The sequence below is a fragment of the Kogia breviceps genome, chromosome 15, assembly GCF_026419965.1.
Source record: "Kogia breviceps isolate mKogBre1 chromosome 15, mKogBre1 haplotype 1, whole genome shotgun sequence".
Taxonomy (NCBI): Eukaryota; Metazoa; Chordata; class Mammalia; order Artiodactyla; family Physeteridae; genus Kogia; species Kogia breviceps.
The window spans coordinates 84,754,280-84,777,896 of record NC_081324.1 but is presented as its reverse complement, the minus strand read 5'-3'; the positions used below and the strand labels follow the sequence as shown (position 1 = coordinate 84,777,896).

The 23,617-nt window shown below is 51.0% G+C and overlaps 1 protein-coding gene across 9 annotated transcripts in view; it reads left to right on the top strand.

Moving 5' to 3' along the window:
• SCARB1 (scavenger receptor class B member 1) overlaps nt 1-23,617 on the top strand; it is a 74,738-nt gene that overhangs the window by 26,759 nt on the left and 24,362 nt on the right. For 6 of the 9 annotated variants that reach the window (XR_010836821.1, XM_059041068.2, XM_059041066.2 and 3 more), the window contains exons 2-6: nt 11,192-11,349; nt 14,049-14,190; nt 17,572-17,775; nt 20,130-20,225; nt 22,063-22,178. Coding sequence is in view for 8 of the 9 variants with exons in the window: in XM_059041068.2 (XP_058897051.1) it covers nt 11,192-11,349; nt 14,049-14,190; nt 17,572-17,775; nt 20,130-20,225; nt 22,063-22,178 (716 nt within the window). In the remaining variant the exon portion in view is untranslated. Of the gene's footprint in view, nt 1-8,962; nt 9,055-11,191; nt 11,350-14,048; nt 14,191-17,571; nt 17,776-20,129; nt 20,226-22,062; nt 22,179-23,617 lie in introns of all 9 variants that reach the window. The other 3 variants (XM_067014879.1, XM_067014877.1, XM_067014875.1) reach the window with 1 other exon arrangement.

The window sequence follows — 23,617 nt, the reverse complement described above, 5'->3', positions numbered from 1 at the left end:
AGTCAGGGCCATCCTGGGAGCAGGGAGAGCGCCGTGGGAGGGCAGTGGCCACTTGTGGGTTCAAGCGACACCCTGATCACTTCGCTTTGCCCTGGCTTTTTGCCTCTGGGTTGGGCTGAATAGGGTCCCCCCCGCAAAAAATGGTACGTCCAAGTCCTAACTGCCCCCCCCCCCGTTACCTGTGAATGTGGCCTTATTTGGGTCTTTGCAGATGGGATTAAGGTAAAGGGTCAGGTGGGCCCTAAGCCCAACGAGAACGTCCTTATGAGAAGAGGACACACAGAGAGGGGGGATGTGATGGCAGAGGAGGAGGTCGCGGGATACGCCTAGGAAAGCCTGAGACCACCAGGAGCTGGGCGAGCAAGTTAGGAGCCTCCCCGGGAGCCTCCCGCCTCCCGAAGGAGCACGGCCCTGCCCATACCTTGATTTCGGACTTCCGGCCTCCAGAACTGGGAGAGGATACATGTTTTAAGTCACCCAGCGTGTGACTTTGTTCCAGCGGCCCAGGGGGCCTAACGCAGATGCTTTACTGCTCGGGAGGTGGGCGGGAGGAGATTTCCTGGTAGGTGGTTTCACCGGGGTCACGGACTTCCTGGCCCTCGGGACCCAGCAGGAGACGCTTTTTCTGGCCTCTGTGAGCTGGGGTCCCGTGCTCTGGCTGCTGGCTCCTGAGGGTGAGGGTAGAGGTCCCCGGAGTCATGGGGTCCCTGCCAGCCTCTGCCTGCTTCTCTACTCCAAGCTCATCCCTTGCGTGTGCAGGAGGCCTGCCTGGCTGGCCGGAGGCCCCTGGAGGGCCAGCCATGTGAGGCCTGGACCTCTCCCCTGCCTTCCGCTGGCCTCTCTGTGAAGCAGAAGCCTGGTCTGGTGTCCCTCACCCCGCATCCTCCGGGCCTCAGGACCATCTGCTCTGCCCCTTCCCTGGCAGGGTCCTCACTGCCTGGCCCGGAAAGGAGATGGGGTCTGTTGGAGGTGGGACCACCCTTGGATGAGATAGTGGTCTGCGGCTCCTCATCCGTTTACCCCAGTCCTGAGGCTGTGGCCTGGCCTGTGAGGTTGCAGCTCACATTTTTGTTAAAATGGTAATTTTTAAGATGTATTTAATTGAAACGTGAAATTTCTATTTGTTCCATCACACGTCCACTGAGCTGCTTGGGCCCCGGATAGGCCATGCTCTCTGTGTATTTAAAAAAAAAAAAAAAATTATCTCGGGAATTCCCTGGCGGTCCAGTGGTTAGGACTCTGTGCTTTCACTGCTGTGGGCCTGGGTTCAATCCCTGGTCAGACACCCAAGATCCTGCAAGCTGCGCAGCATGCCCGCCTCCCCAAATTCCCTCAATTACGAGCTTTTTAAAACATACACAAAGGAGAAAGCAGATCACCGCTCTCTGGACGTTTCTGCTTTGATTCTGTTTGTTCCCGAGCTCACATTGCTGAGCACGGTGCCAGGCCCTGGAGACACATCAGTGAGCAGCTGAGCATCCAGTCCTGGTGGGTTTATGATCTAGCGGGGCAGACAGGTGAAGAACAAGAGACACAATCGATTATAATTATGCCGGAAGGACACAAGGACTATGGAAAAGCCAGAGTAGGTTGGGGGGTGTTCAGGAATTTGAAGGGGGTCTTCCCGAGAAGGGGGCATGTGAGGAAAGATTAGGAGAGGCGAGAGATTTGACCATGCTGCTACCTCAGGAAAAACATTGAGGGCAGAGAGAACAGCCCATGCAAATGCCCTGGGGCAGGAGTGTGCCTGCATATACAGGGGACAGCAAGGAGGCCAGCATGGACGGGCTGAGTGAGTGACAGGGACATGGTAGGGTGTGGGGCCTGGAGAGGCCCCAGGGGCTAGACCAGATGGAGGGACTTATAGACCAGTGCTGAGCTGGCAGCTTTTAGATTAATATCATTTTCAAGAAATAAAATGTTCCACATTATTTTGTGTGTTTGAAAAATTCATGTGAAGAGCCAATAGTGACCGTTACCTTTCTGCAGCTTGCCTTTTTTTTCACTCAGGATTCTTTCTCTGAGCCTTATCCAGGTAGACCCGGTCCTTTCGCTCATTTTGCCTGATCTAGTTGTGTGCAGAAGCCCGATTTATCTCTGGCTGAGAATCTGCTGCGGAACCGTCTGTTCCTTTTCGAGATTCGACGCTTCTGAGGCATGCAGGATCTTAGTTCCCCGACCAGGGATCGGACCTGTGCCCCCTGCAGTAGAAGCTGGGAGCCTTAACCTCCGGACTGCCAGGGAAGTCCCTCGACGATCCTTTTGCAGCCCTCTCGCACGCACGTGGGACTGTCTCTAGGGCGCAGTTGTCCACCTGTGGGCTGTGATCCGATAGAGGGATGTGAGAAGGCTGAGCTCAGTGGGGGCCGAGACTGTGAAAACAGAATGGACTGGGAGAGAATCTCGGAGGAGCAAATAATCCGTTGGGAGTGGCGGTGGCATCATATTGGAAAGGCGCGTGTTCTTTCCTGAAGCTTGTTTCAGTCACCCCAGGTGTGTAGGTCGTGGTCCTGGGCGGGGCCGGCAGTGTCTGAGAGCCAGCGTGCAGAGCAGGGGACCGCAGGGTCATGGCGGCGTGCCGTGCTACGTTCTGGGACACTTCCGTTTCCCCACACCTTTACCCGCACTTGGTTTTCTCAGGTGACGTAATTTGTGTCCCTCTTTTGGGAAATACCTCGTTTTAATTTGCAGTTAATCTTTTTTTTTTTTTTTTTTTTTTGCGGTACGCGGGCCTCTCACCGCTGTGGCCTCTCCCGTTGCGGAGCACAGGCTCCGGACGCGTAGGCTCAGCGGCCACGGCTCACGGGCCCAGCCGCTCCGCGGCACGTGGGATCCTCCCGGACCGGGGCACGAACCCGTGTCTGCTGCATCGGCAGGCGGACTCTCAACCACTGCGCCACCAGGGAAGCCCTTTTTTCTTTTTTAAATTGTGCTGAGATTCACTTACCTAAAGCTCACCATTTAAAGTGCTAAAAAGCGTACAATTGAGTGGTATTTAGTACATTCACAATGTTCTGCAGCCGTTACCACTGTCTAGTTCCAGAACATCTTCACCCCAAAAGGAAACCCTATACCCATTAAGGACTCACTCCCCATGCTTCCCTGGCAACCACCAGGCTGCTTTCTGTCCCTATGGATTTGCCTATTCTTTTTTTTTTTTTTTTTTTTTGGCCGCGCTGCGCAGCTTGCAGGATTTCAGTTCCCCGACCGGCAATTGAACCTGGGCCACAGCAGTGAAAACCCGGAATCCTAACCACGAGGCCACCAGGGAACTCTCTTGCTTATTCTAGACACTTCACGTAAATGGAATCATACAGTGTGTGTCCTTTTGTGACTGGCTTATTTCACTTAGTAATGTTTTCAAAGTTCATCCATGGTATATAGCCTGTGTCAGAATTTCCTTCTTTTTTAAGGCTGAATACCACTGGATACAGCACACTGCATTTATCCACTCATTCGTCGATGGACACTTGGCTTGCTCCAGCTATTGGCTACTGTGGATAATGCTGCTGTGAACATACATGTGCTCATATACACCCTTTTACAAAAGGCTTGATGAAAGTGTCCCGTCTCTTGATTTTGCCACACTGGTGAGGTATATACATTGGATAAAGCTCAACGAACTGCACATAAAAAGGATGAATTGATGAGGACCTTGATAGCATTTTGCTAAGTGAAAGAAGACATATGTGGCCTTTTGTGTCTCTGCTTGTTTTTAAGAAATAGAGAATTATGGACACATTTGAAGACTTGTATGATTCTCTTTATCTGAGAAAAGGCAAATCCATAGAGACAGAAAGTAGATTGGTGGTTGCCAGGGGCTGGAGGAGAGAATTGAGTGCTAATACGGTTTTTTTTTTTTTTTTTTTTTGCGGTACGCGGGCCTCTCACTGCTGTGGCCTCTCCTGTTGCGGAGCACAGGCTCCGGACGCGCAGGCTCAGCGGCCACTGCTCACGGGCCCAGCCGCTCCGCGACACGTGGGATCTTCCCGGACCGGGTCACGAACCCGCGTCCCCTGCCTCGGCAGGCGGACTCTCAACCACTGCGCCACCAGGGAAGCCCTACGGTTTTGTTTTGGGTGCTGAAAATGTTCTGAGATTAGATGGTGGTGGTGGCTGCGCAACTCTGAGACTAGACTAAAAAACATTGAGTCGTACACTTAAAATGGATAAATTGTGTGGTATCTGAATCAGATCTCAATAAAACTGTCAGAAAATCTTAGTGTCGTGTTTTCAAGGTTCATCCATAACATTCATCCTTTTTAAGTGTAGTTTGATGAGCTTTATCAAATGTATATACCTCAGCAGTGTGGCAGCTAAAATCAAGGGATGGGACACTTTCATCACCCCAAATAGCTTCCTGATGCCCTTTTGCAGTCAGCTTCCTCCCTCCCCCAAGCCCCTGGCAACCACTGATCTGGTTTCTGTCCCTAGAGTTTTCCCTTTTCCACAATGTCATATAAGTGAAATCATATAGTATGTAGCTTTTTGCATCTGGCTTTTTCAATTTAACATAGGCTTTTTTGTCTATTTTTTTTTTTTTTTTTTTTGGTCTCGTCGTGCGGCATGCGGGATCTTAGTTCCCCAACCAGGGATCGAACCTGTGCCCCCTGCCTTGGCAGCTCAGAGTCTTAACCACTGGACCGCCACGGAAGTCCGTATCATAGGCTTTTGAGGTTCATCCATGTGGCATTTATCAGCAGTTGCACAGCAGTTGGCTTATCCATTGTGGATGTTTGAGTTGTTTTAAAAACATATTTGTGATTGATGGACATTTAGGTAAGTCATGGTCTTAAAGGCTTCCTAGCCTTTGCAGAGGCTGGGCTCCTGCCAGGACCGCCCTCTCCATCTTCTTTTCCTGGCAAAGCCCAACTCCTTTTTTCAATCCCCAGCTCACGTGACCTCTCTTCCAGGCAGCCCTCCTGACTGTCCAGAATGAGCCTGGAGAATCTGGTTGGATAAAAGGGAGTGCCGTCCAACGAGGGATCACCTTGGCCTTCTCTCTCAGTCTTTGTTTTCGGGCTGTGATCTTTGACCTTAGGGGAGGGGGCAGGGATAGAATCAGATGTTAGTCAAAAGGCCCTCAGCTTGGCCTGTGCACTGTTATCTAATCAGCTGCCTGGTCCTGATGCCTCTGGTCCGTTGTGACCGAAACAAAGTTATCCTGTGGATGGCAAGCAGTGCAAAGTCCGACCCCCACTGGAGGTGGGGCAGTGACGGGGGAGGAGGAAGGGCTGGTCACTTGGTGCCAGGTAACTGCATGGCTGAACTTCTGGGTCCCCAGGCTCTACTGGACCCTGTTCTAAGCACTTTACCTCGACACACCCACTTATTTTGGACGCTATCATTACACCCATCTTATGGATGAGGAAACTGAGGTGCAGAGAGGATCAGGAACTTATCCCAGAAGGCAGAGCTGGGTCACAGGAGATTGCCCAATGAACAGGGGTGGGACCCCAGGGCCCCCAAAGCCCTCCTGTTGGAGGGAGAGACACATGGCTTCCATCTGGTGACTCATCGGTTTGGCGCTGATTTATCCCTGAACCGGGTGGGCAGGCCAGGAGATTAGGAAAGCACCGAGGTATTCCGAATTCCAGAAAAGCCTTGTCCGGGTCCAGCTACCTTTGCAGAGAAACAGGGCTGGGGGAGGGAGGCAGGAACTGGAAACTTTTTAAAATTTTAAACCACTTTATTGAGGTATGATTGACATTTTAAAAAGCCATATGTATATAATTATGCAACTCGATGAGTTTGGAGAGAAGTATACACCTGTGAAACCACCACCACGATCTGTGTTGTGAAGACGTCCATCACCTCCGAAAGTTTCCTCCCAACCTCTTTATTTATGTTTGTTATTATTATTAGTAGTAATAGTAGTAGTAGTAATAGTAGTAGTAGTAACAGTAGTTATGCATAAGTAAGAGTTAGCAATACTGCACTGTATATTGAAATATTTGCTAAGAGGGTAGATCTCATGTTGTATGTTTTTGCTACTGAGTCCAAGCTTGCTCTGCTCGCCGCATGACAGGCCAATAAATCGGAGACGAGGTGTTGAGGCGGGGAATACGAATTTTTTTTTTAAACATTTTTATTGGAGTATAATTGCTTTAAATGTTGTGTTAGTTTCTGCTGTATAACAAGGTGAATCGGCTGTATGTATACATATATCCCCATATCACCTCCCTATCCCCCCCTCTAGGTGGACACAGAGCACCGAGCTGATCTCCCTGTGCTATGTGGCTGCTTCCCACTAGCTGTCTAGTTTACGTTTGGTAGTGTGTATATGTCGGTGCTACTCTCTCACCTCGTCCCAGCTTCCCCGTCCCCTCCCCGTGTCCTCGAGTCCATTGTCTATATGACTATTCATTAGTAAAGCTAGCAGACGGAGAAGACAGCGGACTAATGTCTCAAAGTAACCGTCTTACAGGGTTTGGATGCTAGTTTCTTTTATAGCACAGAGAGGGGCAGGAGATGAGGAAGTAAAGTAAAAAGGCCATAAGTTTTGCGAATATCACCTGGAACGGCCAGCCTCGGGGAGGGGATGTGTTCATTTCTTCTTTCCTGCAGCCGTCCACAGGTGGACAGGGGCCGGGATGCTGCCCTGAACAAAGGCACTTTGGTTTAAGTTCAGGCAGAGGGGCGGGGTTCCCCGAGGAAGGCCATTCTGTATAGACAGAGTCCTTCAAGTGAACAAAAGCACCAGAAAGCAAAGGTTAAAGTGAAAGAAACAGATCCAACCTGGAGTCTGATGTGGCTCTTCCCTGTTACATTTTATCCCAAACGCATAAAAAGGACACTGGATTGATGTCGCGTTTTCTCCTGGCCGAGTGCGCTGACTGAAGCCAGGACAGGCGGGCCCCCTACCTACTAGCCCCCTGTGTATCTGTTCTGTGGACGGGGGATGGAGAGAGGGCATGAAGCCACCGCCCCTCTGTCGCTCCTCCCTGTGGGCCTGTCTTTGTGGCTTTGGGTTAAAATTTGAGGATTTCCATCCCGCATGACTAACAACCGCCCCCCTCGCCCCCACCCCCCACCCCGCCTGCAACCGCGGGAGCAGCCTCCAGGCTGACGTTTGGATTCCACTCTCCAAGCCTGTGGCCGGTGGGAGGGAGCAGGGGAATGGCCTCTGGGGTGGGACCTGCTGTGGGCCGGTGGGGAGGGGGAGAGCTACCCAGCCTCTCGGGCCCCAGCCCCGCCCCCGCCGTAACACGGAGAGGTCACCCCCTCCGGGAGCTGGTGCAGGTGCGGTGCTCCGGCAGGCATGGCAAAGGGGCATCCCAGGGGTCCAGCCGTGGCCTGAAGATGTGCGATCTGCCTCCCGGGTGTGTTTGAGTTTGAAAAATAAGTTGCTGCCATTGAAACATTTGGGAGATGCCATAGAAACATCTGGAGTCCTGGCAGCTCACTAAACATGGGAGGAGCTGGAAAAACCCAAGCCCCGGGGATCTCAGGGGCCCGGAGGGAAGTTGCAGCTGCTGCCTTTGTTTTAGGGGGGTGACCCCTTCCGTTCACCATGTCTCCCCCCACCTCCGTGCTCACCCGAATTGCCCTCTTGGTTGTATGTGCCAGGACTGAGCCGGGCACGGGCCCTCGCTACAGCTCTACACGGGGACTACCACTCCGTTCCTCCTCCCCTTCTCCTGGCCGGCCCGGGATGTGCCCTTATTGGGCCCTGCGGCTCCAGGGCTGGGGGCTGGGAGGCGCGGATGCTGGCGTCCCCCGCCCTGCCTTACATTTGGGAGAGAAGCGCTCAGGGCCGGCCCCCACCAGGGTCTCGTGGCCTTTTCCCTCGCACTGAAGAGGTCAGCTGTCACCTGTCACAGTGGACCCAGGCTCCTCCTGCACCGCACACCAAACGCCCTCACTTACGTCTTCATTGAAACTGACAGAGGAAACCAATAATAATAATAGTAATGATAATGATAGTAATAATAATAATAGTGGCTGCCTCGAAGGACTGTGGTGCTAGTCAGGGAAGTGACAATGCGGTGAAGAGTCTAGAACAAGCACCTGACACACAGGCCTGCTTGGAAAATGCTTGTGGTTTTGGTTTTTTTTTTTTTTTAGTTTTATATTGGAGTATAGTTGATTTACACTGTTGTGTTAGTTTCAGGTGTACAGCAAAGTGATTTATATATAGTAGTGCCTATATGTTTATCCCAACCTCCTAATTTCCCTTTGGTAACCGTAAATTTGTTTTCTGTGTCTGTGAGTCTGTTTCTGTTTTGTAAATAAGTTCATTCGTATCATTTTTTTTAGACTCCACAGATAAGTGATATCATATGGTATTTGTCTTTCTCTGTCTGACTTACTTCACTTAGTATGATCATCTCTAGGTCCATCCATGTTGCTGCAAATGGCATTATTTCACTCTTTTTTTGCGGCGTAATACTCCACTGTATATGTGTACCACATCTTCTTTATCCATTCATCTGTCGATGGACATTTAGGCTGCTTCCATGACCTGGCTATTGTAAATAGTGCTGCAGTGAACACTGAGGTGCATGTATCTTTTCGAATTAGAGTTTTCTCCGGATACATACCCAAGGGTGGGATTGCTGGATCATATGGTAATTCTATTTGTAGTTTTTTTTTTTGTTTATTTTTTTTTGCAGTATGCGGGCCTCTCACTGTTGTGGCCACAGGCTCCGGACGCGCAGGCTCAGCAGCCATGGCTCACGGGCCCAGCCGCTCCGCAGCATGTGAGATCCTCCCGGACCGGGGCACGAACCCATGTCCCCTGCATCGGCAGGTGGACTCTCAAACAATGCTCCACTGGGGAAGCCCCCTATTTTTAGTTTTTTGAGGAACCTCCATACTGTTCTTCATAATGGCTGCACCAATTTACATTGCCACCAACAGTGTAGGAGGATTCTCTTTTCCGCACACCCTCTCCAGCAGGGAAATACCCTTTTTTTGTTGCTTTGTACGAACCATGTTTACTAGTCACCTTTATTCGCAGGTACTGGATGTTCGGGTTATAAAAACGATCCTTGTGACTCCCGTAGCTGGTAGGAAGACGTGTTTATCAATAAAGGATTGTTACACCTGAAGGCAAGTCTCTGATCTCCTGATATTTGCAAGAGAACCCTGAAGTCCAGATTTTGTGCTAAATCTCCCAGTTTTTTGTTTTCTTGACAATGAGTTCAACTTTTCTTCATTTAAGTGCCACGTAGGTCAAATGAGGCACAGCTGAGGCCATAGAGTCACTGGCCCCATTGTACAGATGGGACAACTGAGGTTCAGGGCTGACTAACTTGCCCGAAGCGCCCTCGGGTCAGACTCCCTCCAAATCTGCTCCTTCCCAGAGCCTGCCGGTTGGGGACATGGGGCCGAGCCTGACCTCCAACTCCAGCCTTCTGCCTCCTCTGGGGCTGCTGCCAATTGGTTCTGGGACAGTCTGTTTGGGGACAGTGGGGGTGGCTGTCCTTGTCCTGGAAGACCACGTTCAAAGAAAGGGTGAGGGTGACGCAAGCTGCCCAGACATCTAGCTTTGCAACATCGAGCGTCTATGTGATGGGCTGGGTCAGGCTGGGCGGGGGCGGGGTTGGGTGGCACTGGGGGGACCTCCTGTGTCACTGGGGCAGGGAGCTCAGAGCTGAGGAGCGAAGCAGGGATTAGAGGCCAGTGTATCTGACAGACAGACACGCCGAGTGAGCTTCAGACCTGTTATCTTCCGCCGTTTAAGGAAATCAAGTTTTGGCCAAGCTTTATAAATCTGGAGATTTATAATTTATATAAATTTCTGCCTTGCTGGCTTTTCGTGGAAAACTGCTTCTGTTCTCATCTCCTTCTGCTCTCCCCCTCATAGAGTCTGCTCTGGCCATGTTGGCCTCCTTGCTGTTCCTGAATGCTCTGTCTCAGCTCCTCCCTGCCTCAGGGCCTTTGCACGGCCCGTGGCTTCTACATGGACTTACCCACCACCACCAAATACACGTGTTCCCCTCAGTGCCCTTAGTTTTAAATTTTGGTTTAGTTTTGGCCTTTTGTTTTTCCTTACGTTTCACCTGCCTGATTCCTCTGTTTAAAATTGCAGTCTTCTTCCCTGTCCCTGCTGTGTTTTCACTATGCCCTGTCACATAGCATGCACTTTACCCTAATTATTGAAGACCTTTCCCTTACTGGAATAAGAGCCCCACGATGTTGGAGATCTGGGTCTGTCTTGTTCGCTCTCCTATCCCCAGCTCTTAGAAGAGGGCCTGACTTGTAGTAGGTGCTCCATAAATGTGTGTTGACAGACATAGAAAACAAACTATGGTCACCAAAAGGGGAAGTGGGGTGGGGAGAGCTAAATTAGGAATTTGTGATTAACAGATACACACTACTATATATAAAGTAGGTAAACAAGAAGGACCTACTGTATAGCATGAGGAACTATATTCAATATCTTATAATAACCTGTAATAGAAAAGAATCTGAAAAAGAATATATATATGTAAAATTGAATATTTTGCTGTACACCTGGAACATTGTAAATCAATTATACTAAAGTTTTTAAAAAATGTGTGTTGAATGAATGAGTGAATGATGCATCGGGCACACAGAGCCCACTTTCTGCTGGGGACCAAGTACTGCGGTCAAGCAGTGACCACCTCCTGGTCCCCCAATCAGGCTGCCGTTATGAAAACACATTTTAAAAATAACACATAGGGGCTTCCCTGGTGGTGCAGTGGTTAAGAATCCGCCTGCCAGTGCAGGGGATACGGGTTTGATCTCTGGTCCAGGAAGATCCCACGTGCTGCGGAGCAACTAAGCCCGTGCGCCACAACTACTGAAAGTCACGTGCCTAGAACCTGTACTCTGCAATAAGAGAAGACAACGCGATGAGAAGCCCGCGCACCTCAACAAACAGTAGCCCCCGCTCGCCGCAACTAGAGAAAGCCCACACGCAGCAACAAAGACCCAACGCAGCCAAAAATAAAATAAATAAAAAATAAAATGAATTTATTTAAAAAAAAAAACACGTACAAAATAATATTTACCTATTAACATGAATTATGTCAACTCCAGAGCAGCATTCCCACCTCCTCCCACCCCCAGAGCAGCCCCTCCAGGGAGCCCCTTCCCTGATGAGCCCGTGGAGTCTGCAGCACAGGCTGGCACCGGGCAGCTGTTTCCGAGCCGGGTGGGTAGGTGCGCGGGGGCCCTGGCCCTCCTCCTCACCGACCTGTTTGTCTCTCATCCCCCACAGAACGTGCGCATCGACCCCAGCAGCCTGTCCTTCAACATGTGGAAGGAGATCCCCGTCCCCTTCTACCTCTCAGTCTACTTTTTCGATGTCATCAACCCCAAGGAGATCCTCCAAGGCCAGAAGCCGCAGGTGCAGGAGCGCGGACCCTACGTGTACAGGTGAGGGTGGAGGGGGCTGGGCTGGGACTCAGGTCATCACCCCATTTTACAGATGAGGAAACAGGCCCCTCGCAGTAGTGGGGCTTGTTCAAGGTCAACCTGCTTCTCCCAATCTGGTGCTGTAGTGCTTGCGACTTGGAGAGCGACTGGCTTTGCCACTCAGCAGCTCTCTGGCCGTGGGCACAGGCCTTTCCTTCCCTGTGCCTCAGTTTCCCCCTCTGTAAAATGGGGATGACGCACTGTGGGTGGTTATGAGGATTGGATAAGATGGTTAGCGGAAAGCCCAGCACAGTGCCTGGCATGTAGTAAGTGCTCAATAAACGTGAGCTGTTAACATATTATTGGTACCTGAGTTCAGCTGCTCGCCTCTCAGAAGGCAAGTGATGGGACTTCCCTGGCAGTCCAGTGGCTAAGACTCCGAGCTTCCACTGAAGGGGGCACAGTTCCCCTGGTCGGGAAACTAAGATCCTACATGCCATGAGGTGTGGCCAAAAAGTAAAAAAAAAAAAAAAAAAAAAAAGGCAAGTGTTGGTTGGAAAGGAAAGGTTGCTTTATTCAGGAGGCCGGCAACCTGTCATGTCCAAAAACCAATTCCAAAGATTTCTGCTTGACCATGGAAGTTTTTAAAGGGAGGTCATTTGGGGAGCGGGTCAGAGCCTTCATCACCTCCCACTGGGTGCAAAACGTTCTTCTGATTGGTTGGTGGTGAGGTAACGGGACGGTGTCCCAGGAATCCTGTGCTCGGCCTGAAGTTCCCATCCTCCACCTGGGTGGGGGCCTTAGTTCCTGCAGAAGAGCTCAAAGATATTGCTCTGCGTATCCCTTGAGGGGGAACCAGGTCTCTGCCCCAAGGCGGCACTATTGTTTCCTGACTGCTCCTCCTTTGTTTCTGCATCCCTTCCCTCCCTTTCCTGATTAGCAACTGTTTGTTTCTACCCTTTGGAACTCAGGGGAGGTCAACGAAGCGGAATGAAGCCTATTTCCTACAAACAAAAAAATGGGGGACATGGAAAGGATTTGTTGGGGTCCTGCTCCGTTCCACTCTGACCACTGCTGCCACAGCCTCTTCGCCTGATCGTTTTCTTTGGGAGGGTGCAGATCTCCAGTGGCTACGGGGCTCGTTGGATTGGCCCGAGCAGTTTTCCAAGAGGCAGGGAGGCCTGTGGAAGACGAGCCCCGATTTCTTGCTCTGCCCGTGTGCCCTCAGGAAACTTCGATCCTGGCTTAGCTCACCCAAGAAAGGCTTCTATGTCAGAGCTGAGTCTGGTTTGCCAAAGCTCCTATTTATTCCTTCATTCTGTAAGCATTTATTGAGTGCCCTCTGTGTGCCAGTTCACGGGTTTTTTTTGTTTTTTTTTTTTTTTTTTTTTTTTGCGGTACGCGGGCCTCTCACCGCTGCGGCCTCTCCCGTTGCGGCCTCTCCCGTTGCGGAGCACAGGCTCCGGACGCGCAGGCTCAGCGGCCATGGCTCACGGGCCCAGCCGCTCCGCGGCATGTGGGATCTTCCCGGACCGGGGCACGAACCCGTGTCCCCTGCATCGGCAGGCGGACTCTCAACCACTGCGCCACCAGGGAAGCCCTGTTTTGTTTTTTTTAAAAAATATTTATTTATTTATTTGGCTGCGCTAGGTCTTAGTTGCGGCGTGCAAACTCTTAGTTGCGGCACGCATGTGCGATCTAGTTCCCGGACCAGGGATCGAACCCAGGCCCCCCGCATTGGGGGTGCGGAGTCTTAGCCGCTGGACCCGCAGGGAAGTCCCTCAGTTCACTGTTAAAGGCAGACAAAAGCCCCTGCCTCACGGAGCTGACATTCCGATGGGGAAGGGGGAGGGAATAAACAAGTGGACAAGTAAGGTAAAACCAAGCAGCGTAAACGCTGGCGTGTTAGGAGTGAGGGGGGATAGTGGGAGAGAGGAGGCCCGAGAACGGGATGGGGTCAGATGGCGAGGACCCCGGAGGCCACAGTAGGAGCTTGATTTTATCCTGCGTGCAAAGGAGGGTAGTGAGCGAGAGGATGACGTGATCTGATTTCCCCTTTCCAAAGATTCTTCTGGATGCTCTGTGGAGAACAGTTTGCAGAACAAGAGAGAATAATGACAGCCTAACAGCAATGAAACTGGCAGCTGATTTGTCAGGTTTTCTATGCATCTGACAACCATTTTAATTGCTTGATGAGCATTAACTCACTTAATCCTCACAAGTAGGGACCTAACGAAGTAGGTTTTGTTATTACTCCCATTTTATTTTATTTTATCTTTGGCCTCGCCCTGTGGCATGTGGGGTCTTAGTTCCCGACCGGGGATTGAACCCGTGCCCCCTGCAACGGAAGTGCGGAGCCTTACCCACTGGAAGTCCCATTACTCCCATTTTATAGGTGGGAAAACTGAGGCTGGGGTAGTAAATGATGGAGACAGGATTCAAGTCCCCACCCTCTGTCTTCAGAGTGCATTTTCCTAACCACCACCCTCCCCGCCTACCCCGGAGGAGCAGGGAAGCCCGGGAAGAGACGGAGGAGGGACAGCAGCGGCTTGGCCAGGGGGAGGGGGCGTGTTGGGACTTGGTGACAGAGGCTTTGGTGCCCCGTCCTGCAGTGGGCAGGCGGCGGGAGGACAGATGCGGGGGAGGCGGCCCAGCTCGGTGCAGACATCCGAGGGCCTGTGGCTCCCAGGCAGCTGACCCACCGGCTTCCTCGCCCACAGGGAGTTCAGACACAAGAGTAACATCACCTTCAATGACAATGACACGGTGTCCTTCCTCGAGTACCGCAGCTTCCAGTTCCAGCCTGACAAGTCCCGCGGCCTAGAGAGCGACAACATCGTCATGCCTAACATCCTGGTCTTGGTGAGGCGCCCCTTCCGTCTCTCTGTCTGCCCCCTGCACACCGGTCGGTCCCTTCAGGGCACAGCCTGTGGCTCCTGCGGTGACCTTAAGCCCAGTGGGCTTCCTGGGCGCATCCTGGGCTCTGGTTCGGGGATATTGGCCAAAGTCATGGTCTGCCTCTTTTCAGTTCTGCAAATCTAAAATCTCCAAAAGGAGGTACTGGCGGGGGTCTGCATGGGGGTCCGTGTCGTCGTCTGTGGTGTTTAGGGGGGAGGTTAAGGGCAGGTGAGAGTCATGGTAGTGGCTGGATTTACTGCCTGCCATGAGTGTCAGGGTCCCCAAGGCCACGCCCAGGTTCTCTGACTCACTAGGAGGGCTCACAGGACCCAGCAGATGTGGCCCTGCTCTTGGCTGTGGTTTGGTAGAGTGGAAGGAGACAGACGGAATCAGCAGAGAGAAGGGGCGCGTGGGGTGGGGACCAGACACAGGCTTCCAGAGCCCTCTCCCCGGGAGTCACACAGTGCCCGCCTCATTCCTTCAGCGGTGACTTGTGACAAGACAGGTGGGCGTCCTCCACCGGGAACACCCGCTGGAGACTCAGCATCCAGGGTGTTTACCGGGGGCTGGTCACGTAGTGGCCCTCTGCCTGGCACGGACCCAGATTCCAGGAAAGCAGGTGGTCGGCGTAAACCACGTTGGCACAGTCCAGGCGCAGTGAGCCCCTCTTAGTTAGGGGGTGGTGGGAGCCCTCCTAAAGCCAGGATCTCAGACACCAGCCAAAGGCCAGCCTGGCCAGGAGGCCTTTCTAGAGAGAGCGGTCTCAGGCCTGCTGGATGGGCATCTTGCTAACACTGCGTGTCAGAACTTGTGTTTAAGGCTATACACACGTTACCTTGTTTACCTGTCAGCGATCCCGTGGTTGTTAGGTACCATTATTTTCTCCATTTGTAGAGGAGGAGAACTGAAGAACAGAGAGGTTAGGTGACTTACCTAAGGTCGCTCAGCTAGTGAGGAGCAGATTAGGGTTTTGAAGCTACGAAGTTTGGCCTGTGAGTCTGCCCTCTGTGGCCCTCAGCCCTCCGTTCAGTCCTCTGTCCACCCAGTTGAAGGTCATCGGGCCCAGGGCTCTGGGCCTGGCCCTGGACTGGGCTCAGGATCAGACGTGAAGGCACCTGGTGAGTCCGTTGGGTGGACAGGACAGAAGCTCAGAAAATGCAGCCCAAAGCCTTGCACCTGCCCCCCTCGGAGATACGCATGTTTTGGCAGTGAAGTCATTTTCTCCCGCCGAGCCGGTTGGCAGAGACTGTGTGATGACGCCCAGGGCTTAGGAGCGTGTGTGGAAACAGATACTGTCGTTAGGCACAGAACCGGTATGAGCTGTTGGGAGGTAGTGATTTTCAATATGAATTGCACGTGCCTTTGACCTCAGAAATTTCATAGGTAGGAATTTGTCCTCTTGACAGAATAACATACGTAGGCAAAGATGTTTGTTCTCAAGGATATTTATTTCAGCAACGTTTTCCGAGCAAACATCTGGAAACAACCTAAACGTGTGTTATGTGGAGCTGTGTTGTGATAATCTACTGCAGGGGGTGCAGTGGACTAGTATACAGCCAGCAAAAGGAGGCAGGGCTGCAGGGGGGGTCATGGCACAATCTCTTCGTTGTATCTAACTGGGGAAAAGCAAGGTGCAGAACACATCATGCGTGAGGCCCCTCCTTATAATATTTCTAAAGGAGAAACACTTGCCACGCACATACCCACTTCCACACAAGTGCTTTTCCGTTCCTAGACCAGGGTGGGCTTCTTCTGTAAAAGGCCAGATAGGTATTTTAGGCTTGGGTGCCTAGAGGTTCTCTGTTGCGGCTGTTCAACTCTGCCAGTATAACACAAAAGCAGCCCAAGACAAAAACATAAATGAGTGGGTGTGGCTATATTCCAATGGAGCTGCTTCATGGATACGGAAATGTGAGTTTCATATAATTCTCAGGTTTTCCGAGTAGAGTCTTCTTTTGTTTTCCTTTGAACCATTTGAAAATGTAAAAAAAACCTTCTTAGCTCCCGGACTGTACAAAAGCAGGCCGTGGGCTGGCTTTGGCCCACGGGCCATACTTTGCTGACTTCTGGTGTAGATTCTCTCTGCAGGAATACTCAAGAACCCAGAGCAGTGGGTTGCCTTGGGGGAGAAGAATGGGAAGAGGAGGGTCAGGGGTTGGAGAGGGACTTTTATTTTGTATCCTTTTATGATTTTTTAAAACCGTCTCTTCATTACCTTTAAAAAATCATAATGTTAAGGAGACCGTTGTGAGTTCCCGTGGAATCAGACCTCTATGTTTTAGGAAATGCTGGCTCTGTTCCCTTTTCTACAGGTGGAGATTAGCTTTTGGATGAGGTGCCTTTAAAATACAAACCAAGTGCCAAGACAGTTATCTCCAGAGGAAAGCAAAAATTAGAAAATAAATTCACCTAAATTCTAAGCACCCAGATATTGGGTAGAACAGGTGCTTGGGGTCTTGGGGTTTGGGAGGGAGGTGCTAAGGAAGCGGAGTAGAGTCTCCATGAAGATTCTTTTGGTTACAAACTTATAGTAAAAGGTGCTCTAAATTGGCATAAGCCAAAAGGGCATATGTGGGCTCTCGTTACTGAAAGGGCAGGAGTTGGTCTGGCTTCAGATGTGGCTTGATCCAGAGTGCAAACACGGTTGCCCGCATCTGTGATGGTTCCGTGCTCCGGCCGACCTGCGCCTCAGGGTGGCTACAGCCTTGCACACCCCACGTTCAAGGACAGCCCCAGGCACTTCCCCTCTCTACCCCAGTCCCAGCCGACTGGCTCCTTGGGGCTTGTTGGCTCTGATTGGGCTACATACCACATCGCGAGGAACGTTTCTTACTGTTTTCTTAAAAGTATTTATTTATTTGGCTGCATTGGGTCTTGGTTGCGGCACGTGGGATCTTTCGTTGTGGCGCACAGGCTTCTCTCTAGTCGTGGTGTGCGGGCTCCAGAGCACACAGGCCTAGTTGACCTGCGGCGTGTGGGATCTTAGTTCCCCAAGCAGGGATCGAACCCACGTCCCCTGCATTGGAAGGCGGATTCTTAACCACTGGACCACCAGGAAAGTCCCGAGAGGAACGTTTCTGATTGGCCAGGCCTAAGCCACGTGCCTGCCTGTGGGGCTAGGGGTGGAGTTAACTCGGCCTGAACTCAAGAGCACAGGTGGTCCTATTCCTGAAGGATCAGGGAATGGTTCCAGATGACCCAGACGCCCCACATGTCCACTGCAGGGACCCTTCTCGGCCTGAACGTTTCTCTAGATGGGCTGTGCCTTGAAGCCCGGCTTGAAGTTCCGGGAGGACAGACCAGCTGTGTCTGGCCTCTAACCCGTGGTGTCCCCTGGCTCTGCAGAGTGCAGCAATGATGATGGAGAATGGGCCCATGAGCCTGAAGCTGATCATGACCTTGGCGTTCAGCACCCTTGGTGAACGGGCCTTCATGAACCGCACAGTCAGCGAGATCATGTGGGGCTACGAGGATCCCCTCCTCCACCTCATCAATAAGTACTTCCCAAACATGTTCCCCTTCAAGGGCAAGTTCGGGTTATTTGCTGAGGTAAGTGTGGCCCAGTGAGAAGTTCAGGGCCTCTGTCTTGTCCTGGGAACCGGTTAACAGCTCGCTTTTGGAGCTGGCTGGGGGCCCAGGAGCTGTGGGTCGTAAATTACAGAAAATCCAACTCAAACTGGCTTAAGCAAAATAGAGAATTCGTTGGCTTATAGAATTGAAAACTCTAGGGGTGGTTTCAGGTGCAGCTTGATCCAGGCTCAAATGATGTGACTGGTGCTGAAAGAAAGGGGAATGGCGGCTGGAGAGGCAGGTCACAAATGTCAACTATAGCATTGCTCTGAGTTAGTTGCCTGCTTTTCCTTAATCTTGACCCCTGGTAACCTAGTAGGGTCAGTGATTGGGATCCTGAGTCATGATCTGATGTAGGGTCAGATCCCTGACCTTGGCTCCCTCAACCACAAATTGTAACCAGCGCTCTGAGTTGCTCCAGCCTCAGCCTCCTTTTGGGGCTCCGCTGATCTGGTGTTGGGGGTGGTGGGAGGGAGAAATCATGATTCTGTTCTGGGCACGTGATAGCTGCTCAGTACATTTTTGACTAGGATGACAGGTTCTGGGTGTGGGGGGAAGTTGGCAAGTTTAAGGTAAGTGACATGATTCTTGTCAAAGCAAACTGTAAACTTGTAAACAAAAATGAAAGTTATTACCAATTGAGTAGCATGTTAAAACTTATTTTTGAGTAGGTACAGTGGAAATCCCAAAATAACAGTCCAACAGTGACTGTTCAGTGTTCCTGTGGTGGTTTCACACTCTTCAGGGATCTAGAATTCTTCTACTACTCTGCTCTGCCCTCCTGAGGGTGTGGTTTCCATACTCAAGATTAACACATGGTCCAAGATGGCTGCCAGAGCACCAGCTATCATATCGACATTCTAGGAAACAGCAGGAAGGATGAAGTGGTGGGGGTTTTAGGGGCAGTCAGGGGAGTTGAGGACAAAACAGCATGTCCCAGCTGTTTCCCTCTTTAGGAGGGAGAAAACCAATTTCCACTTGCTTTCCATTGCCCAGAACTTAGTCATGTGGCCACACTTAGCTGCAAGGCAAGCTGGAAAATGTTACCTTTTAGCTAGTGTGTTGATGCCCTGAGTAAGGTTTGGGTTTTGTTATGAAGGAGAAAGGGGAGAATGGACTTTGGGTAGTGACTAGCAGTCTCTGATACACTTTGTCTATTATAATTATTGTGTTAGTATTCTTTTGGGTGAGCATTTATTAATAATAATAACAATAATAATAATAAAGCATTTTGAGTTCTTATTATTTCTCAGACACTGTGCTCAGCAGTTTTTACACATTAGCTCTTTTAATATTCTCAGTACCTCTTTGTAGTGGCTCCTGTTACTGTCCCCTTATATTGGCTAAAGTTTGGGCTCATAAAGCTCCAAATGGACAGGTGACAGAACACACAGATATTAGGAAGCCAGAGCAGGCTTTGAACTTGGGCCCTGTTGGCTTAACCGGTCAGTAATCGATGTAGCTATTGGGCCACTAAACAGCCCCTATTGAGTTCCTAACGGGTGCTACACCTTACACTGTATGGCGTCCTCAGAGGTAAAAGGGTGCTTTCTAGATTTTACCCAGCAGTCACTCATTTCTTTGTATGCTTTGCATGTTTTTGCTCTGAATTAGAAATCCTTTTCTAAGAAATACCCCAGAGTGCCAAAGCCAGTGCTTCCTGTCTAGAAAGTACTTGATAAACATCAGGTCCCGTGTGCCTGTATGCTTCAGGATACGCCAGGTTTAGCAGCCCCCAAATCTCAGTGGCTTAAAACAACAAAAGTTTATCTCTTGCTTATATGCCATGTCCAGTGCGCCGCTGCTCTTTGTTAACAGTCACTCAGGGACCCAGGCTGAGGGAGGCTCCAGCTGGACACACACTTCCCTGGTTTCCGTAGCAGCAACAGAAAGCACGGTGAAATTTGCATGCACTGGCTCTTAAAAGCTCCCACTTGGAAGTGACAAACCACTTCTCTCCTCATTGATAGTTTTCACTGATCAAAGAGGTCACATGGCCGTGCTTTATTTTAATTTGGGGGGAGTAATGGGGTGACCCTACCATTCACCTAGGAGGAGAACCAGACTCTCCTAGAGTCTGGGAGGGAAGGTGGGACTCTTTCTAGGACGGATGCTGTCATCAGTGGAGTGTCCCTCCTAGAAAGCCCCCAGCTCCTCCTCCTCTTGACCGCCAGGTGCTGGGGATCCAGCGGTGAACAAGATAACGAGGCCCCTGTCCTCCGGGTGAAGAGGGAGCAGCCTGTAAACTAAGCGGGCTGGCTTGACTCCTGGTCCCCGGGTCCTTTGCCTCCATCCTGGGGCTTAAAGGTGTCATTCTCTGCCGTTGTCTGCAGCTCAACAACTCTGATTCCGGGCTCTTCACCGTGTTCACGGGGGTCAAAAACTTCAGCAGGATCCATCTCGTGGACAAGTGGAACGGGATCAGCAAGGTGAGGGCAAGAGGCGCCGGCCGTCCCGTACAGGGGCCGGGTAGGGATGGCAGGGGCTGCCAGGGCAGGCCAGCCAGTGCACCTTCTTCCTCTCAAAACAGGGGTTTGGGATTGACGTGTACACACGGCTATATATAAAATAGAGAACCAACAGAGACCTCCTGTAGAGCACAGGAAACGCTGCTCAATATTCTGTAATAACCTAAATGGGAAAAGAGTTTGAAAAAGAATAGATACACGTGTATGTATAAGTGAATCACTTTGCTGTACACCTGAAACTAACATGACATTGTCAATCAATTATGCTCCAATTAAAAAAACAAAACAGAACAAAAACAGGAGGGGGTTGCATCTGCAGGGGAGATGCTCTCAGAGTTGCGGATTTTACCTATGTTTAAGGCTCCGCTGGGACTTCCCTGGTGGTCCAGTGGTCAAGACTCCGGGCTTCCACTGCAGGCGGCACGGGTTCAATCCCTGGTCGGGGAAGTTCCACATGCCGCAAGATGCGGCTAAAAACAAAAACGAAAAAAAAAAAACCACCCGAAAACCCAGCTCTTTGTTCTGGGTGTGTGTGTGAGGGGGCATAGACTCTGATTATTTACGTGTATGCTAGGAACAGAACTGTTTCTTTGATGCTTCACGTACAAGAATGCTTCAAAAACATTACACTGATCATATAACCATCCTTCGCAGTAAAAGATTATTGAGTAAAAAAAAAAATTACGCTAGAAACACAGGAAGGCATTCGCATGAAAAAATAAAATAATAGATATAAAGTGCACTTTGTATGACTTCACACACCCAGCCCCACTCCCACCCGAGTCACAGAGGAAACCCAGAGTTGGCTATATTCTTCCTGTCTCCTTGTATCGATTTGCCCTTGCGTTTGTTTTTGTTTTTTCTTCTTGGAGCGGAATGAAATCATCCTATGTGCATTGTTTTGCAACTTGCTTTTTTTACCCGGTGGCCTTTTGTTCTCATGCACGAGAATGCTTGTGCGGTGGTGGCGCTCACAGCTTCCAAATGCTCATCTGGGTGATGGTGGCAAAGACCTGAGGGGGGCGGGGGACAGGTTATTCCCCATCAGTGCCCAGAGTGGCAGGGTTACCATTTGCGACCATTAATAACTGTTCCGAATGGGCGCTGCTGAGATTCTCTTTGGCTTTTGCTTTTTCAGTATAAAAATGTACAGGGACTTCCCTGGAGGGCTGGTGGTTAGGACTCTGCGCTTCTACTGCAGGGGGCCTGGGTTCGATCCCCGGTCGGGGAACTAAGATCCCACATGCGCCCCCCCACCACAAAAAATATATATATATATGTACACATGCTTAAAAACTTTCTCCTAGGACAGAGGGGTAGAATGTGAGAAGTCTGTTTTTCTTCTGTCCAGGTCTCACTCCCCAGAGGTAACTACTGTTTTGAGATCTGGCAGCCACCATTATTATTTTAAATATTTTACTTGCTGGGCTACCTTCTAACTTGGGCCGTTTTCAGGAAGTGTCCTTCCTCTCTGAGAGGGGAGGAGGTCAGTGTCCCCTGCTCACTGGGCTCCTTGGAGATGTGAGTGACAGGTCCATTTTACAGATGAAGTAACTGAGTCCCCAGCCAAGCTGCACACTCAGGGATCCATGGCCAGGGAGTGGGGAGCCGCAGTCGACGGTGTCTCTGGCTGTCGACACAGGCTGCTCACCTTGCGCCAGGCTGTCTCTCTGAGGGGACAGGCTTCTCTCAATTGGGTAGTGACATCCCCCAGGGCACATGGCCCGTGAAGTCACAGCTCCAAGTCAGGTAGGAAACGCCCAAGAGCATTTCTTTAAGAGGCCTTGCGTCCCCACAGGTCAACTTCTGGCATTCCGATCAGTGCAACATGATTAATGGGACTTCCGGGCAGATGTGGGCACCGTTTATGACTCCCGAATCCTCGCTGGAATTCTACAGCCCCGAGGCCTGCCGGTAATTGCCCTGATGTGGGACATTCTGGGCCTCCTGGGAAATCTGCCTTGTGGCTGCTCAGAGCCGAATCAAGTGGCTTGTGGTGTGAACTTGCAAAGCGCTCGGCTCTCTCTCTGTGTGTCCACTGGCCCTTGGTGCCATCTTGAATTCTCTTTGGTGGCACCTTGAAGAGCCAAACGCCCATTGCTGGTGCTTTTGCAAGGCCCAGAGAGAGGCTGCTGGCGGTTGTTGGAGCTCGGTCGCGGTGGGCAGGAAATGGGCAGGATTGCAGGGGACCGTGCAATAAAGCAAGCGATGGGCTCCCTGTGCTCTTTGCCTGGCTGCCCTAATTTCTCACTGGATGCTGTGACATCTGAATGCCTCTCCTGCAGCCCCTTCAGTCTCCAGAGTAGCAGCCTCGGAGGTCAGCTTGGGGCTGAACAATTGCAGTGGCCCCGGCCGAGGGGTGAGAAGAGACAGTGGCTCCTAGAGCTCCTCTCTGGGTGCTGCCCTGTCCTCGGCTTCTCTGTTCAGGCCACTCCGGGAAAACCCTTTGCTTGGGATCTCACTGATGTGAACTCCGACCCACCTGCCTCCCCAGCAAACCCTGATGGGGCCCTGTCTGTGCGAGACACTGGGGTCCCTGCAGAGACAAGATGGGCGCCGTCTCTGTTCCCTGGGAGTCATGTCCTGGCGGGGGACTCAGGCCCACGCACCCCAGGGGAGTGTCAGAGAGCGGAGGTGCTTTTGCTCTGCGCGTGTTCACTTCTTAAAATTAGGAATTTCAACCTAGAGGAAAGTTGCGAAAATGTGCAACTTTCTCCGCATTGCCTTCCCCAATTTCCCACTTGTTTCTCTTTGGCCCCTTCTGCTTTATCCTCGTCCCACACTTCTCTCTTTCTCTCTCTCTCCTTCTGTATATTTTTCCTGGACGCTTTGAGAGGACATTGGACGCCTAAATACTTCAGTGGGTGTTTTCTAAAAACGACATTTTCTTACATAACCCCATCACGTCACCACAATGAGGAAATTTAGCATCGATGTGATACTATTGGCTAGGCCAGCACTCTCCAATAAAAATATAATTCAAGTCCCATCTGCAGTTTAAAACTTTCTAGTGGCCTCATTAAAGAAAAGTAGCGAGAAATAGGTGAAATTAATTTTAATGACGTTTTGCTGGAGGAGATCCAAAATGGTATCATTTCACAATGGGTAAACAAATGGAAAATACTGAAGAGCTGTTTTCCATTGTTTGGGGGCATCAAGTCGTAGAAATGTGGAGTGCATCTGACACGTAGCGCTGCATCCTAACTTGGACTGGCCCTGTTTCAAGGGCTCTAAGGCCACGTGTGCTGAGTGGCCCCCGTGGACGGCACGGGTGGAGCGGTTCTGATCCACAGCCCATGTTCGAGGTTAGAAGTGCCTTTGAGAAATACGGCAGGGTGAACGGAAGGAGAAGG